The following is a 17,626-nucleotide window of genomic DNA, read 5'->3' as shown; positions in this document are numbered from 1 at the left end:
GCGCGGGGAGCGCGCAGCCACGGGGCGGGGGCGGAGCGCGGGCTGTTTGAAGCGGCTGAGATGGCTACGAAGCGGCTGGCGAGGTGCGGGCCGCGGCACGTCCCGCCGGGGCCTCTGACGGCGTCGGGGTGCGGGGCCGGGCCGCGTCCCCCCAGGGTGGGGAGGTCTCCTCTCGGTCCGGCGCTGAAGCCGCCCCGACCCGCAGGTTGCTGGGGATGGCGCGGAGCGGCCGGAGCGGCGCGCGCAGCGGCGGGGCGGCGGAGCGGCGCTCCGAATTCGACTTCCTGCTCGTCCTCGACTTCGAGTCCACCTGCTGGCGGGACGCGCGGCAACGCCGCCCCGAGATCAGTGAGTGCTGCGCCGGGGCGGCCCGGGCTGTGTGCTGGGGGTGCGCTTGTGGGGGGTGCGCGTGCCCGCTGGCCGCGCTTGACGCGCGCGCGGTGATGTCCCCCCGCGGCTGCCGCCCGCCCGTCGCTCTCTCGCTGTGCTCCGTCCCAGTTGAGTTTCCGGCCGTGCTGCTGAACGCTGCCACGGGGCGGATCGAGGCCGAGTTCCACACCTTCGTGCAGCCACAGGAGCAGCCCGTGCTCTCCGAGTTCTGCACGACGCTGACCGGCGTCACGCAGGTATCGCGCTGTGACTTACACGTTCGGTGCTCCTTTAAAGAGGCGAAGATAGCCAAACCTCCAGCGGATCGCAGTCTGTACTGACGTGGGTATTTCTCTATCTGCTGCCCAAAGAAACAAGTTGATGAAGGAGTCCCTCTGCACATCTGCTTGTCACAGTTCTTGAAGTGGCTTCAGGAGATACAAAAGGAGAAGAAAATTCTGTTCAGCTCAGATATCCCAAGGAATGCCATTCCAGAGGCAAAGCTGTGTACTTTTGTTACCTGGACAGGTAGGCAACATTCCCTTTTGCTTATTGCACAAAGCAGCGCACGTTAAAAAGGAGCACTTGGGGGGACTGTTATTCGTGCCTGGTGTAGGACTGTCCTGCAGTGATGGCTGTAAGGCAGCAGCGCCCACCACCCCATCGCAGGTCTGCTGCTATGTGGCTGTGCACCTTCTTGCCCAGCTGTTGGTTTGTTTGCTTGTTTGGTAACCTCTGGGTCGTTCAGATGAGAATAATGCCCAATTTGCAGGTGTTAGGATTAAAGAAACGTTAATTCTTTGCTTGTTCTTGTCCTCCCTGTGCAGACTGGGACCTGGGTGTGTGCTTGCACTACGAGTGTAAGAGGAAGCAGTTATGGAAACCTGACATCTTCAATTCATGGATTGATCTCAAAGCAACATACAGGGTGAGAAAAGTCAGTAGGCCGAAACGTGGATCAGTGTTCAGAAGCTAACTGTATCTCACCTATGAGGCAGCACTGTGTTCCGGTGATCAGAGTTACCCAACTGTTTCCATACCGTGTTACTGCACAAATAACAGACTGCATGTCCTACGGCTGTGAATTTTAATAGAAATCATAATGCTAGGAAAGCAACATGTTGTTAGATAAATTATTGATAATCGTTGGAGAATTTTTGAGCCATTCTTCCTTTCCTGACATCTTTTGCTCTGCTTGCTGCCTTGACTTCCCTGTTTTTCCTACACTGCTCTTTCTTCCTTGCACTGCTACCTTGAAAACAGTGGTCCTTGTCTGCTCAGCAGTTACATCAGGACCTAGTGTGGGAACTGTATTCTGACCAGAACAGTACTAGTACTGATCAGAGCAGTACTAGCAGCACTGAAAATGAATGTATACTGAGGAAATGAAAGACACGTTTTTATGGTGGTGGGTTTTTGCTTGGTTGGTTTTTTGTAGTCTACACACAAACAGGAGTCCGGTGCAGCCAAGGAAACATTCAAAGGAGCGATCCAGGAGTTTGCCTGTCCCCAGTGCTGGAGCTCAGGCAGCAGACTGAGATCTCTAAAGTCAAACAACGTGACCATGGGAGAATCAGGGAGTCATACCTTTCCTTGTTTAGTATACTTGGCACATGCGTGTTGCAAAGGCAACAGTTTAAGCATCTCAAGATATAATTGTATTCTTCAAGGCTGTTCTTTCTGTTGAGGCCTTTATTGATGTAAGGTGTGAAGTGCAAATGGATGATTCCTGAGTGGTAGAGTGGATTAGTTTAAGACTGGAAGAAGAGGGAATTGTTGTTCTTTCCATTCTGATTTTCTATAGGTAATGCACATGCTCTTTTACACTCATCTCAATAGTAACATGAGGATATCTGACTTGCACAATTGCAGTGGAAGATTTATTATTCATTAGGTGATATTTTGGACATGTTTTTCACTCCACTGTGAACTGCTGCATCTTAACCAGCTGCATGTTTCTCCTTAGGCCTTCTATAATAGAAAACCTAAAGGGCTGAGTGGTGCTTTGCAGGACGTGGGGCTGGCTTTTGTAGGAAGGGAACATTCTGGTAAGTGTGATATGATGAACCTCTCTCTCTATATATGAATATATATTATTTCCAGGTATACAATGTTCTGGTCAATAAAACCATCCAAGTAGAAATGCTTGAAAGGTCATTTCTAATCTCACGCTTAATTTTAGAATTCTCTCCCAGAGCTTTTGTCTGTGTGTTCCACAAGATCAAGTTCTGAGTTGCTGGGGGCACAAAAGGAAAAAGAGAGCAAGAAAAGGATAAGGGAACTTGATCTTACCTGATAGCTCCAGGCAGCTTATGAGTATGAAACACAATATATATTAAATACAAATAATAAATACAAACATAATATTTATTTTTTTAATTTTTGACATGGTCAAAAACAGCAAGAATTTTCACAGTTGTGGCTATATCTGTTCAGCTGCATGAGTTCTTCTTAAGTGTAGGTAAATGTTACTTGTCATCTAATAAGAACTGTCAGCAGTAGTAGATTAAAAGGAGGATGTTATTGTATAACCATACTTTTGAAGGGTTGGATGACTCTCGGAATACTGCTCGTCTTGCTTGGAGGCTGATTTGTGATGGGTGTGTGCTGAAGATTACTAAATCTTTGGATAAGGTTGGTTACTATTTCATATCTTTCCTCTGCTAGTCTTATCGTCTGAAATACAGGTGAAGGGTGAATCTTGAGTATGAACTGAACAGAATATCCTTAGGCTGATACACTTGTTAATTTTGTGCAGTGATTCTTAAAGTTTCTGGGTATTCACTTTCCAAAATCTCTTTTTGTTAATGGACTCCCTAGTCCTATCCTAGGAAGAACTTGATTTCCAGAACGCTGAATACCAACTCTGCTGACAAGACTCTGCCAGGAAGTAGCAGCAGCCTTGAAACATCCAGAGACAGAACTTGCAAAGCAAACTCTCTGACAGAGAGAAGCCACAATGGTACTGTTGGAATTGTGGTAAATTCTGATGTACAACCTGCAGGACAGGCCACTTGCAGTGATTGCTCTACAGACATGCATGTTGTATCCGGCAGCAGCTCAAGGACTGATCTGTGTGAAGAAACCCGAAGCTCTTCCACAGTATCTGCTGACAGATTTCCTCTTCTGGGATGTGCACAGCAATCTCACAGTACTTTATCACCAGGCATTCAGCAAGGATTGAACAGTGGGCATCTCATGAGCACAGGAAGGTACAGCTCTCCAGTGTGTGGGTCTGGACTAGTACTCATCTCCACCACCATCTCCTCAGTTAATACCTCCAGTGAGGATACAGGCACTCGTTCTGATTGCTTGTCTCTGCTGACTGACTGGGAAGATGTAGCTCTAATACCTAAATCTCAATCTGAACCAAATCCAGACTACATTCAATCTAAGGAGGACTCAAGTACAGTCATCTTAACTGTGTCTGAAGAAAATACAGTTCCAAAGCAATCGGCTGCGGTGAGTTCAGGTGATCAAAGTTTGGGGAAAACTCTGGTACCCATAGAACCTCCTAGATCTATCATTTACAAAAGTCCTGATACTACTATCTATAATGTAGGAATGGTACAAAAGCAGACTTCAAATATTTCTGCTTTTAAGATTCCATCTGCAAAGGTAAATGCTATTTCATCCCGATCAGTATTAATGAGAAATTCTTCTATTCCTTCTGAGGTTCTCAAAAGAAAGCCAACTGGTCCAATAGCACTCCCACCAGCAAAAAAACAGGCTTTTGCTATCTATCAGGAGACAATGGTGTCTTCAGATCATGCCTTACCTTTGAATTTGTCCAAAGCATCTCGTGCCGTTCTGAGCTCCACAGTCAATCCGAATCAGTCTGTAACAGCTGTGCAAAATGAAAAACTAACTCCCCCTCTGTGTAACTGTGGTCAAAGGGCTAAAAGGCGCTACGTGTCAAATGCAGGTCCAAATCATGGCAAGGCTTTTTTCTGTTGTCCTGTTGGCAGGCGTGAAGGTAGTAAGAGAAGTTGTGGATACTTCAAGTGGGAAAATGCATTTCTAAAAGAGAAATCTCGTGTTATCACCATGAATCTAGATGCTTTGACCTCTCTTGGAACGTGCCCCAGCACTTCAGGAAATTCTTCCAACAGATGTTTGTTCCTCAGACCATCTATGAGAACTTGAAGCTTTTTAATTTGGTGGTTTGAATCTGAAGCTCAATTCGTTAACTGTAGTTAACAAAACTGGTGCAGTCCAATGATGTCAGATATGTGTTCTGAGCAGAGGATGAAAATAATGCTGCTTGGCTAATGTGGATGAAAATTGCAATTGTTTAAGCATACAGACATATCCACGTTAACATGATTGGAGTGATACAGAACAAATCATTGTGCCTCAGTTAAGGTGTGAGCAGCTGTTGTTACACATCTTAAACTCCTACTTCATCATCACGTCTTAAATTCTTTGGTAATTGAGTCCTTAAACATTTTAATGATGTAGATTTTGCTTTTATACTATTTTTTCTAAACATACTTGTAGAGATTTTTAACTGTAACTTTTAAATATCTATAAGTTGTCATGATGCTCAGAAGTTATTCTTGAAGCAAGCATTGTACTAAACTCTTGTGATTTTTCTCATTTCAGTAATAATAAAGATAAAATGCTAGTGATGGTTCATTAAGTTTATTTAACACATCATCCATTGCACTCTTGATTAGACAACTTTTGTGTCATTCGTATCAGCCTGCCTGCTTTTGTTCCCTCCATGTGGCACCGGGGCAGCCGAGTGCTGGGGGTCAGGTGAGAGTTAGTGAAAATGTCAACTAAGAGAGACATTGTGTGCCTTCACATTACTGTGTAAATCATCATTATCTTTTTTTTATTTAAACAAACAAAGCAAAAAGCCACCACTATGTTAAAGCAACACCCAAAGTATTCTAATATCTCCTCCACTCCTTCTGGCGTAATTCATTTCTTCGGATCTTCCCACTAATGGTTTTTGGCAGCTCTCGAACAAACTCCATCTAATGGGAAAGGGAGGAAATTACAGTACAAAATAATTTACTTCAAATATGACTTCCCCTTGGTGACATAGCCTCACAAGTGACATAATAGTTGTTACGTGCTTTCTTATAGTCATGACAATTACTTAAAGTATTTGGATAATTGCTGACTTACTTTCCGAGGATACTTGTATGGAGCAGTAGCTTTCTTAACGTGATCTTGTAGATCTTTCATCATTTTTTCTGGATCATGTGAGACGTAGTTGGGCGTTAAAACAACAAAGGCTTTCACTACCTTGAAGACAGTAAGGGAGCAGAGGGTGAAGTATGATGGAACATCACACAACAGTCAGATTTGAAAGTTTGGTTAAACTTTTACGTTTACCAAACATTTACGTACAAACTGCAGAATAACAGACACGATGAATGCAAACAGCTATGCCAGTGTTCTGTGTTTGGACTATGGAGATAGTCAACAGGGGAAATACTGGAATGCAGAGAAAAAGCTTCAAATTGTGCTTTGGTTATGTTGGATGGGGGGTAATTGCCATGGTCTGTTTTTCTTGTTTAGACATATCTGATAGAGTAGAAACGCCAATTTGATTTTATTTAGTTCAGAAATTTCATCACTGGGTAGACTAATCCATTGGAAGTTGGTCTTCATCAGCTGCAGTATGCATAAGGCTCATTTTTACCTAAAATGTGCTTAGCTTGTTTACCTCTCCCCTGATGGGGTCTGGACTGCTGACAACAGCTGATTCCAGCACTGCAGGATGCTCTATTAGAGCACTTTCTACTTCAAATGGTCCAATGCGGTATCTTTAAAATGAAGATAAAGGTTATTTATTTGTACTTGAAACACATAAACACATCTTATCTGAATCAGCTCTATTATTGGTGCTGGAAGATGTATTGTTAATCAGTGTTGAATTACCCAGCAGAATTAATGACATCATCAGCTCTTCCAACAAACCAGAAGTATCCATCTTCATCCATGAGCCCCCTGTCTCCAGTAACATAGAAATCCCCACGGACTGTTGCCTTTGTTTTCTCTGGATCATCCTAGAAAATATTAAATTGTGTTTTGCATAAAAGCTACTTGAAAAATAAAATAAATTGCATTCTAGTAGATTCGTATTCAGCAGGAATATTCAGTGGGACATTAATAATAACCAATTGTAATAAATGACAATAGATTATTAATTCACTGTTACAGCCCATAAAGCAAGACATAGTTGATGATTGGACTAGATGGCCTTAGTGGTCTCTTCCAACCTTAATGATTCTATGATAATAGGCTGATAGCATCCATAAAATTTAATATGGTTTCCTGTTGTAAGAACCGAGAGCACTATGCATTTGTTTTTCTGATTCTGGGACTGAAAGTTTGAACCAAAATGGAAACAAAAAGTGCTGTGCTCAAAACGTTTGATGGAGCCCAGTTCTGAAGTGAAGAGACTTGAACAGTGTCCCCCACTTCTCAGATGGGGTTCCTAACCCTCTGACCAAAGGGTATTTGGGGACTCAGGGAGGAGGCTGTTGGAGATTTCTCTTTTTATTAAGGAAATAATCAAAAGAAAATGAATTTAACTTGCTAGGCAAGGTACTATCATCAACCAACTAACAATTTGTGTAAGTAGACTAAGCAGCTGCATGAAAAGAAATGGAAATCTCTTTCCTTCTCAGGAGTATTCAGACATCTAAACAGTATATGTAAATGAAACAAGGCACGGATTCCTTGGCAGAGGCTTAATATGGCATCTGTTTAGCTGGAGAAGCATTCTTACAGTATAGCAAGTAAAGAGGAAAAGTGGTCTTGTAGGTTTTACTTTGATGGCAATCTCTCCTTCTTTTCCAGGAGGCAGAATATTACCGTTTTCATCTATAATCTAAAAATAAGCAAAACACAGCTTTATTATCTTTCAGCCAAATTAAAAAGCATTATGTTAATATTATAGAATCTTGATACTCATTTAAAACATTTCCTCTAAGTATCCATTGGAAAATTATTTGGAGCATTGGAGGTGAGTCTGACCCTGAAATTACAGTGTTAGATTACTGTGAATCCACTTTACCTCACACTATTTTTTATCTGAGCAATTCCAAGTACTGTGAAAATATGTAATGAAGTTAGTAAGACCCCAAAGAGGTTAAGTAATGAGTGTGAAAACAGAGGAAGCTACTAAAAAGCTTAGAAAGGTACTAAAAAGCTCAAACAATCCTGCAAATATTGCTGGAATCTACTTCATCAGTTCTGTTATCCCCAAGGAAATATGTTCACTCTCACTCTTCGTTTACTCAGTAATTTGACTTTCATCACTGCCTTCCCATCCAATATTAGGCTGTCATCTATGTCATCCCACTGAGGCTGGTGCAAGAGGAAGGTGTGACTGCTCACTTTGCACACTGCGTTTGGTACAGTAACGTACTTGTTTCACACTTCCATTCCTTGTGGAATGATGTTGCATAGCACAGTGCCAGGCTAAAGCTCACAAAACTCTTTGATGGCAAATGATGATCTGAGAGATGGCAGTGCCACAAGAGGTGCCATACCTTGACATCATACCCTGGCGATGGCTTTCCCATAGAGCCAGGTTTAATTTCCATTCCTTTAAAATTTCCACAGACAAGCACCTGTAATAAATATTTTTCTCAGTCAAACAGTGACTTGTATGTTCAGTCTTTGTATATTCAGTCTTTAGCTTAGCTTTTATTCTCAGCTAACATAGCATTCTGTAGAAAATAATGATCCCTTCATTACAATCATACGTCCAATGAAATAAATGACACTCTGGAAATCTTGCCCAGAGCCCCAAACAACATGAGCATTCCAAAGATAGAGTTCAAAGCAGAATTTGGAAGGCGGTCACAAATAGTGCATCTCACATGAAGAGCAGGCCTTGGATTTTTTGGGGAGCCATTACGCCTGTCCTATGAGTTGAAAAAAAACTGCGTTTTCATTGTTGCCTATTGGAAGTGACTTTCTCCCTAAAAGTCACAACTGTATATAGTGGAATAGTTGTGATGAATTTGTGTTGTTGGAATGTGGTGAAGTGAGGAGGAGTACGTAAACCTAATACAACTGTGTACAATCTTTTTAATGACTTTTTCTTGGCAAACTGAATAGAATTTATTGCTGTATCTGCAAAGCACATATTTTTCACCTGTAAAGCTCAACGTACAGTTTCTGTTTGTCCATAGCATTCATGGATATCCAGCCCTGTCCATGCTTTCCACTTGGCCATCACCTCGGGGTTGATTGGCTCCCCGGCGCTCACACAGTGCCGCAGGCTGTTGAATGTGCAGCTGGGAAAGAGAAAGCAAATGACTGGCAGTTATGTCTGCTATGTCCCACTTCCTGCATTGTGGGGGACCTTTCTATACAAATTGCTGAGTCTCATTTGTTCCATTTGAACTGCGCAGTGCTAAACAACAACAAATCTGAAAATAACAGAAGAAAGAAAGAAAGAAAAAATAGCTTTCTGTTTTACTTCCATATTATTTAGAAAATCGAATAATGCAATGTTTCTAGCCCTAGAGGCTGAACTGGAGCCTGGACCAAAGAGGAATAATGATGTTCAACCCTGCCAGTGAGAACCCAATGAGGCGGAGGTGTCTTTCATGTGTCACTGAGCCATACTGTCACACACTTCATGGGGAGTATACTACTGGTGGGACATAGTAGAGAAACAGAGAGAGGGAGGATGTGACAGTGAAAGTATTTCTGAGGACATATTAAGTATGGTACCATGATTATCTTGTTACCGCTTGAGCTAAGCTGCTTTCCCTTGTTACTTACAAAGTCTAAGGCGGCACCCCAAGTATTTATTCTGACTTTATTCAAAATAAGTGAGACTCTAGATGTTGAGAAACACACAGTCAGAGTTCCTGTTCTACCTCTGTGAATGTGGAATAAAATCAGAGAGCTGAGCACTTGGCACACTGCTTTGATGGAAGACACTGCTGGGGACACTGCCTCAACTTACCTGGGCAGCTGGTGCTGCACGAGCATTCGGTAAGCAGTTGGGGCTGAGCAGAAGACAGTTATGGGATATCTTGACAGGCTCTAAGGAGTTCAGAATAGTAAAAACCGATGTAGTCAATATACTGAAGCCTGTGAGGTCTCATCTACATCATAAGAGATATAATGATATCTACTTGCATCGGGCTTATGAAACACAATAAACAAAATATGAGTGTCCTAAATGCAGTTAGCACAGCAGTTACATTTATTTAGTCTTTTTTCTTCAAAACTCAATCTGCATCATCTTACAGTGGGTTCATGATACCAAAGCTTTGCACCCTGGGAAGGTTTGAAGTCCTCCTTGCAGAGCTGCTTGGTAATTGCAGTTTAGGGAGAAAAAAAAAAAAGTGAAATCCTAAACCTACATTTTTAGATGTCCTGCAGGACTAAAACTGAAAGCATTCTCCAACACAGCCTGGTGTTACCCAACAGCTCCTACCATCTCAGAAGAAGGGGTGAAATGGTGGTACTCTTTTACAAAGGATAAGAAGTTGTGTGTGGAGAATGGAAGACAATATGATGTTGATGGCAGTTGCTAAAAGAATTCAGCCTTGCTGCCTCATCACCCCTTACCACTGAGTTACCTGGTGCAGACAACCAGCATTCTCATTTGTCTATTAATGTCACTCATTATAATAACAGATTAACTCTGCAGATCCCACCCCAATTTCCTCTGTGTTTCACTTCTAGGACTAACAGCAAACAGCTGCAAGGTCGGCTCCCCCACATACCTCAAAGACAGCAGGAGGGCTGAACTGTGGCATCTTATGTACAAATACACATGCCCCTTGACTCCATGCTGAAAAAATGCTCCATGCTGCCTTGGCCCAGCCCGTGTCTGAGGTATTCCAATATATATCTGAAGAGGTCAGGTTCAGCCAGTACCTGATAGCAGAAGGAAGCACGGCCCACAGTCCATACTTAGCAGAAATAAAGCAGTAGTAAAACACCATGAGAGGTGCCAGGGAAGTGAATCTGGCATTGTTTGTCGTGGCTAAGTGGCATTTAGATGGACCTGAATGACTGAGCATAACCAGGTCCTTGCATGGGGAGGGTGCAGCAGGATGGACCGATGCTGCACGTTTCTAAGGGAAGTTGTACTGACGGAGCAGCACATCCTGAACCCACCTCAGGACATGGTGCTGCATGAATACTAGATTGCTTGAACTCACTGTTAGAGACAAGGATGTGTTTAATAATAATATGCCTTGATAAAAAAATATTTGCCTTGATAATCAAGGATGGTTTACTGCATGTGGGGCCCCTTCTGGTTTGTTATTCTCTCCCAGTTAGAGTGAAGTGCACTACCCTATCAATTTTATAAACAATATTGCTTTATAAATTCAGAGATTCTGAATTATCAGCATTTCAATCCTCTGGGAGCTGTGTTGAACCCAGGCACACATGAACCCAGAAGCCTGTCAGACCCACGTAATTCTCCCATTTTGGATACGGGCTTTATAAACTTATGCTGATGTTCATTTGGTGGACAATCTGTTAACTGCTAACTTGTTGAACACACAGCAAAAGTTAAAGAAAATGTTAAAAAGAAGTTAGTACATCTATTTGGCTGCTAAATTCCATGCACACTAGGACAGCTGGACTCAAAATGTGCCTTGTTTCCTGGGGAAAACAACCAACCAACCAAATCTTGGTTGGGTGTCACAGAAGGGTTGTTCTTTAGAGCAGCGAAACAAACACTTCTGGTTAAACCTTGCATCTCTCTTCCTTCTGCCACACAACCAATCTGTCTGAGAAAGAAGTGGACATACCTTCCACTCACTGTGAGGCCAATGCCATAGCTGCAGTGGGAATGTTCTGTCATTTTTGGAGCTCCCGTTGTCCCACTAGTAAAATAGATGGCCACGGGGTGTTGAGACTTTGTGGTTACGCACCGGTGATCAGATGGAGCAGTTCTTTAAAATAAACAAATGAGGAATGAAGTGATTTGTGTGACTTACACATTCCTGAAGACGTTTAAAATAACCTCTGCAGCAATCAGAAGTGCCAAAACCATTTATATTTTTCCACTGCACAAGACCCAGAAGGATGAGAACACATTGGCACGTGCAGCATTTCCCATCCAAAGCAAACGGAAGCACTCTTATCCTGGCTGAGACACTGTCACATAGGTGGTTACTCACTTCAGGAGATCCTTGAAGCTCAGCCACCCCTCTCGGTGGCCCTCTGACACCAGCAACTTGAACTTCAGAGACTGGCAGTCAGCCTCTACTGACTCTACAGTTGATGCCACAGAGTCATTGGTGATGACGCCCTTTGCCTTGGATTTCTGTAGGCGATAGAGAATGTCCTTTGCTGTCAGCTGCTGTGTGCCAGGAATCGGGACGGTTCCTAAGCAGGAGCAAGCGGAATGGAAAAAATAGCTTAGATATTGCTTAATAATTCTTGTATTACTAAGACTTCAGCTTACCTAGTGGTCTTGAGTGGGACAATGCTGTACTGGAAGCAGGATTTGCCCCTATGTTTGTAAACATATTGACTTCTTTGTTGGATTGAATTCTGTGTGAGGATGAGCACAAGTTAGGAGGTACCAGGCTGGACATGGGACACTAGAAGAAATCAAGGGAGGAACTTTCCTTGGTCTGAAGACACGTCCTAAGGACCATGCCATCCCTCTGGACTTAATTTCTTTACTGTACCCCACTAGTGTTTGCGGGGCACTGCGACATTCTGGGTTGAAAACATTGGCAAAATGAGCAGATAATGGATCTCACAGGGGTCATGTGAAACACTTGGTTAAATGTGGACCAGCTTCACTGCAGGGTTGGAAGAAGGTGCGTTTGGGATGCATCACAAGTGCTGGAGAAAGGAGAATGTCAAAGGAGAGTGGACTCATAGTGTTTCCTTAACATCTAGAGCATGTGCAGAACTACACAGAAATGCCACATTTGGCATGAAGGGTTTTTCTGTTTTACTAGTTCATCCTCAACAGCATGTTTCTAGTTCTGCGTGCATTAAGTAGCAAGGATTGGTTTAAGTCCTGATTTCCATCCCTGTATGCCATTTGTATGCTCTCACCAACCTGTTCTCATGCAAGCCACATTCAGCAGCCACCACTCTGGGATCCGTGGCAGAAGCAGAAGAACTCTGTCCCCGCACTGCAGACTGCAGGCACCAGAGAGTACATTGGCTGCTTTCCTGGACAGCACTCCCAGCTCTTCAAAGCTCCACTTCACCTCTTCTCCATCACCATCTACCCACCACAGTGCGGGGTTTTTAGTCTTTTTTCCCTCCTATAGAACAACAGGGTACAGTGCAAATGTTTCACTTTAGGAACATACCACCTTTACCTTATTTAAGTCTGAGGAAACAAAGCGTTTGGCACTAATTCAGTGCTGGAGGAATCTGAGGATGAAGCTGAAATTTGCCACTGGCTCCGAACAAGGCTCTCCTTCAGGAAGAGCAGCCTACAAATATCATGTTAGAAATTACATTTGCATTCCTTTCCTGAGTTCATGGTGTTTCCCTCTGCAGAGGCTGTCCAGCCTTCTGTTCCTAGCCACCAACAAAGCCGCCAATGGACACAGGTGCAGCTGAGCTGTGCCTCAGTTTCACAAACACTCCAAGCTCATTTCCAACTTATTCTTGAATTGGGCCTATTTGTTACTTCTGAAATTAGATCCTAAGGTTCAAAAGCACAGTGTGACCTCTAATCAACATCCCTTATAACTAACAGATATGTTAAAAGTGAAATGTATGTACACCATGTGCTCTTAAGGGGACTGATGCCTTTAGCAGTGGCATAGTGCAAGTCACTTCCTGAGCAAAGAAAACCTTACGGAGGCAGCAAGAGTATGGTATCTTGCCATCTGTTTGAAGGCAGAATAACACTAAGGTTCATCTCCAGGGAGAAGAGTTTAGGTGTGTACTTCAGAGGGCAAAACTCTTCAGGTGTTCATTCCTTGCTTCGTTCGCAGCCTGCCATGATACATTCTGCCTGCAAATGGAGCAAATGCTTGCCTTGTGTCAGACAGGAGATACCTCTGCTCTGTTCCCGCTGCCAGGTGGACACTACTGTATTCAGCCCCTATCATGAAGAACCTGTGGACTACACCCACAGAGACTAGAAAGATAGGTGATATACCTACACTTCACTCTTTTTTTGGTTTTTTTTTTAATATTCCCCATCCTTGCTTAGAGCTCGTGCCTGTTTGGGCACTCCAAGTGTTTCAGTTTTGTGGACTGATAGCTCCTGATGCAAAGATTTCATGACTAGAAAAGAATGGGGAGGTTTGGCAATACACCGCGTTACTCATTTTGCTGGCAAGCAGTGAGATGTGTGCGGGCTGAGTGCTTTGCCTTGCACACACAGGCGGGGTGCGTGTCACAGCTGGTAGGGGAAGTGGTGCAAGGCTCAGAGTGCTCCAGTTGGTCTCATCCTTAAGGCACAAATTTACTCAGGGTCAGTGTCACCAGAGTTACTGATTAAAGGAACAAGCCACTTGGGCCCACAAACAGGGCAGCATGTGGCCTAAGGGTTCAAACTACATGAGATGATCAGGAGATTATAACCAGAGCACAACCGCAGCGGCATGCTGGATGGATGTGCCTGGCAGCTCTCAGCTCTTCAGCAGCAGAGCAGACAAGTAGCTGTTACCTTTTCTACTTTGGCCCATCTGTCTAGCACATCGCTCGCAAAGTTGAAGTACTCTGGCACCTCTGGTCTGTACTGCTGTTTTATGAGTTCGTAACTAAATGAGGTTCGAGCTGAGGAGCTCTGGCTGCAAAGCTGGCGAGATCTTCTCAGGGAAGCATGCAGGGACACAACGCTCAGGGCCTTCAGTAGACACCGCATGGCAGCAGCAACTCAAGCAGCCTCCAAGAAATGCTGCAGATACACAGACACAAACCTGGTGTTAGCCATGTAGTTTCAAAACAGCATTTACTATCACGCAATGGAATGAGCTGGAATAACAATAACTGGTATCTGGAATACCTGGTGAGGACAGCTATGGTTCTGTTGCTGTGGGTCCCTGCCGTCCACTGACCATCACAGAGCTGGGATCCCGACTGTGCACCCAACTTGCCACGCTCAGGCCAGACGGCAGGGCACTGTACCCATGAGTCACAGCCTTTCCATCCCCGCAGCTCCCACCCATCTGCTAGATCGCACTGCTGTTACATAGCAGGGGCACTGAAAGCACCTAAACTGCGGCTGCTGGGAATGAAAGGACTGCTACTGACTGACAGCACTTAAGTAGCAGCATGGACTAAGATGGTGCATAGAAAAGCAACAGTCCTGCATGACTTATTGGCTGATTGCAGTGTTACTTGCTTCAAATGCATCTGCAGTTTACCCAGTCTATCAGCACTGGGGTTATGCTGCTTGCCAGGAGTAAAATGCTTATAGGAAAGCCCTGAAAATGTTTTAGGACTGCTGTTTTAAACACTGCTTTGTTGTGCAGTCAGCCAAATCCACCTCTGCCTGAGATGGGGAAAGTTTAAAAGGCCCTGTGATAAGGGATTCAAAATGCAGAGCTGTGTTTCTCTACAGTCAGCTTAGGAGGAGAGCAGAAGACTCAACAATCATCATTTTCATGCATTGTTGACACTTATTTACAAAATAATATAAACACTGATAGCTCCTTGCTGAATTAATAATCATCCAGCTGTAAACCCATGTGATTTCAGTGATTCAGTGAAGCAAAGGGACAGTTTTTGATTTGTAACATTCAATCTGTTTATGACAGACACAGGAGAGAAACCCAGCGAGATGAAAAGTGTGGAGAGGCAAGGAGAACAGGGAATGCAGACAGACAAGAGGGACATTGGTCTTGTTCCAGTACCAGAAGGTGTCCCGTCCAGCAGCAGCACGGCTGGCTGGGGTGCTGGTCACCTCGTGCAGAGGCTGCCACCTCACCTGTCAATCTCTGAGTCCTCCAACAGCTGAGATGTGCCCCAGTTTTGATCGTTTGCACAAATCCAAGGCTTCGGTTGCACAGCTCTTCTGGCACTGCTGCTGTGCCCAGTGACTGCCTGCCGTGTCTGTTCCGTGTACTTTGGACTCACAGAAGGGGCAGCCAGGTCCCTTCTGGAGAGAAGAGCTGACAGGTTTATGCAGAGCTCAGAGTGGAAGCAGAAAGTGAGGTGAAGGTGAAAATCTCTCCTGTTTCCTTTCAGCTCCCTGCTCCCAGCCCTGGCCCCAGACAAGCACAGGCTTAGGACCTTGCTTGCTGCAGCCCACTCCAGCTTGTTACACTCTGTCTGGGGCAGCACAGGGAACAACAGACTGTAACCACAGCACTGCAGCTGTGACTGTTGATTCCTGAGGTGCTGCAGCTGGCACCGCGTTCTGTAAGTGCTCTGCTCATGGTCAAGGCATTACTATGCTGTTTTTGCCATCAGCCCATGCTGAAAGGGTGGCACTTGCCAGGGAGCTGGGGACACACTAACCTTAAATTGGGGCACTGAGATTTATTCCTAAGGGTTTGGCTGTCAGAGTCCCTCCTGCTCAATCTCCACCCTCAAGCCGCAGCTCCAAGGCCAGCAGAGAGATTGCTAGTACCCATCCATGTCTTTGAAGCCAAGCAGCTCCACAATGCTGATCAGAAAGGGTGACTGCGCAGCTTTTCTGCAGGCAGGATCTGCGTGTTTGCCATGTTACCCCCTGGGGTGCAGCTCACATCCGTTGGTGACAAGCAGACTCAAAAGAGATGCTAACCAGCTCCTGCAATGGTCATCTCCGCTCAAAAAATGTTCTCTCAGTGAATCTGCGCTCCACTTCACAGCAAAGGGAGACCCGCAGTCTGCAGGAGGGATATTGTAAAGAGCTTGTTGGAACACAGGCAACAAAATCCTCCCAGAAAGCGGATAAACAGCCTGAAAGGGATTCCCTAACCAGGTCACAGCACTGCAGAGGATGGACAGCAATTGGCTTGTGATCTGCACCAGTGAATGTGCCAGCAGTGTGCAGGTAAGATTTCCAGCTCAGGAAGCAAACCTCCTCATCCTGAGGAGGACTGCATCTCCTGTAACTGCCTCTCTGTATCACTGTTTTGTTAGGGCATAAAGCTGATTTCCAGAGCACCAGTGAGTACTTCCAAATCCCACAGCACTCCTCACCACAAAAGGTACCCTGGTTATGTCTGTGTGATTAATTATATTCCCTTGGCACAGCTCACAAGTGCACAGTACCTCTCCCTCGCAATCAGACACAGCCTGCACAGCTCCACAGACTGCTGCCACACAACCCTGAGCCCTCAGAGGTTCACTGACTTTTAGTTCATTTGTACATGTATGGGCTGGGAGAAGAACTCCTGTAGAGAAGGCCATGGGGGTTCTGGTGGACGAAGAGCTGGACGTGAGGCAGCAGTGTGCGTTCGCAGCCTGGAAGGCCGACTGCATCCTGGGCTGCATCAGCAGAGGGGGGCAGCGGGCAGGGAGGGGATTGTCCCCCTCTGCTCTGCCCTCGGGAGCCCCCACCTGCAGTGCTGCGTCCAGGCCTGGGGCCCAGCACAGGAAGGGTGGGAGCTGTTGGAGCGGGGCCAGGGGAGGCAATGAAGATGCTCAGAGGTTGGAGCACCTCTGCTGTGGAGACAGGCTGAGGAGCCGGGGTGTGCAGTATGGAGAAGAGCAGGAACCAGGGAGACCTCACTGCGGCCTTCCAGTACTTAAAGGGAGATCATGAACAGGAGAGGGACTTAATTTTTACTAGTTTTAGTTTCTATCACTATCTACACTGATAGTGATAGAACAAGGGGAAATGGTGATTTGAAGAAGTAAATACACAATATATTTTGGTAGCGTATTCTTATAAATGTAGATGTTGCATTGTTGTACAATACGATTAATTCTTGCTTGCAAAACTGTAATAGCTTTTAGATGTGAATAGTTATGGACGTAGCGTTATAGATAGACCAGGAAGCATTTTGCAAGGCTATTCTGCTTTAGCCAGAGATCTTCAGCAAAAGAAACACAATAATGAAAAGGCACAAGCAGACGTATCAAACATCAAAGAAGACAGTGCCCCCACACAAGGCCAAACTGCTCCATTGTGGGGGAAGCTTGGAATGCAACAGGCAGGTGTCAAGATACTCCCCCCTTTCTCCTTATCTTCCGATTCCCCAGTATATCACTGAAAGACAGGACTTATCTCTGTCCCAGGATTAACAGATGTGCAGACAATAATAGTTGAGTAGGCAAATGTTACGATTTTGGTACCTATAAAAACTGCTTATAATAGGCGTTCTCCTACTGAACATGCATCAACAGACAATTCGTCTAGACGGCGAGCGAGGAAGAACGTTGG

General features: G+C 44.8%; 2 protein-coding genes across 6 annotated transcripts; one reads left to right on the top strand and one right to left on the bottom strand.

Moving 5' to 3' along the window:
• Positions 1-48: 48 nt before the first annotated feature.
• Positions 49-5,000, top strand: ERI2 (ERI1 exoribonuclease family member 2). 4 transcript variants are annotated; one of them, XM_025155185.3, is made up of 9 exons: positions 49-83; positions 206-348; positions 499-626; positions 741-897; positions 1,197-1,297; positions 2,336-2,417; positions 2,915-3,003; positions 3,190-3,831; positions 4,338-5,000. In XM_025155185.3, exons 1-9 carry the CDS (start codon positions 61-63, stop codon positions 4,341-4,343), a joined length of 1,371 nt encoding a protein of 456 aa, XP_025010953.2. In that variant the 5' UTR covers positions 49-60; the 3' UTR covers positions 4,344-5,000. The 4 variants fall into 4 exon arrangements, with proteins under 4 accessions (XP_025010953.2, XP_424602.5, XP_046756786.1 ...); XM_424602.8 differs by having other exon boundaries at positions 3,190-5,000; XM_046900830.1 differs by having other exon boundaries at positions 206-626; positions 3,190-5,000.
• On the bottom strand, positions 4,998-15,365 carry ACSM3 (acyl-CoA synthetase medium-chain family member 3). 2 transcript variants are annotated; one of them, XM_424601.7, is made up of 14 exons: positions 15,239-15,365; positions 13,976-14,206; positions 12,401-12,611; positions 11,502-11,709; positions 11,130-11,273; positions 10,089-10,242; positions 9,320-9,399; positions 8,516-8,639; positions 7,887-7,967; positions 7,121-7,222; positions 6,268-6,395; positions 6,053-6,152; positions 5,509-5,628; positions 4,998-5,354 (listed from the first exon to the last, which is right to left on the bottom strand). In XM_424601.7, exons 2-14 carry the CDS (start codon positions 14,171-14,173, stop codon positions 5,268-5,270), a joined length of 1,737 nt encoding a protein of 578 aa, XP_424601.3. In that variant the 5' UTR covers positions 14,174-14,206; positions 15,239-15,365; the 3' UTR covers positions 4,998-5,267. The 2 variants fall into 2 exon arrangements, with proteins under 2 accessions (XP_424601.3, XP_015150306.2); XM_015294820.4 differs by lacking the exons at positions 9,320-9,399; positions 10,089-10,242.
• Positions 15,366-17,626: the final 2,261 nt, after the last annotated feature.

This window comes from Gallus gallus, chromosome 14, assembly GCF_016699485.2.
Source record: "Gallus gallus isolate bGalGal1 chromosome 14, bGalGal1.mat.broiler.GRCg7b, whole genome shotgun sequence".
Taxonomy (NCBI): Eukaryota; Metazoa; Chordata; class Aves; order Galliformes; family Phasianidae; genus Gallus; species Gallus gallus.
Note: the sequence above shows the minus strand (reverse complement) of the source record. Positions and strands in the feature narration are given on the sequence as shown.

Excerpts from the sequence above, each read along its gene's own strand:
- ERI2 (XM_046900830.1), top strand. The coding sequence starts at position 61 with ATGGCTACGAAGCGGCTGGCGAG. Across the intron at positions 627-740 it reads CGCTGACCGGCGTCACGCAG|AAACAAGTTGATGAAGGAGT; the intron begins GTATCGCGCTGT and ends TGCTGCCCAAAG. Across the intron at positions 898-1,196 it reads TACTTTTGTTACCTGGACAG|ACTGGGACCTGGGTGTGTGC; the intron begins GTAGGCAACATT and ends CTCCCTGTGCAG.
- ACSM3 (XM_424601.7), bottom strand. The coding sequence starts at position 14,173 with ATGCGGTGTCTACTGAAGGCCCTGAGCGTTGTGTCCCTGCATGCTTCC. Across the intron at positions 9,400-10,088 it reads GCCCTCCTGCTGTCTTTGAG|AGCCTGTCAAGATATCCCAT; the intron begins GTATGTGGGGGA and ends TGAACTCCTTAG. Across the intron at positions 7,968-8,515 it reads GCTATGGACAAACAGAAACT|GTGCTTGTCTGTGGAAATTT; the intron begins GTACGTTGAGCT and ends TATTTATTACAG.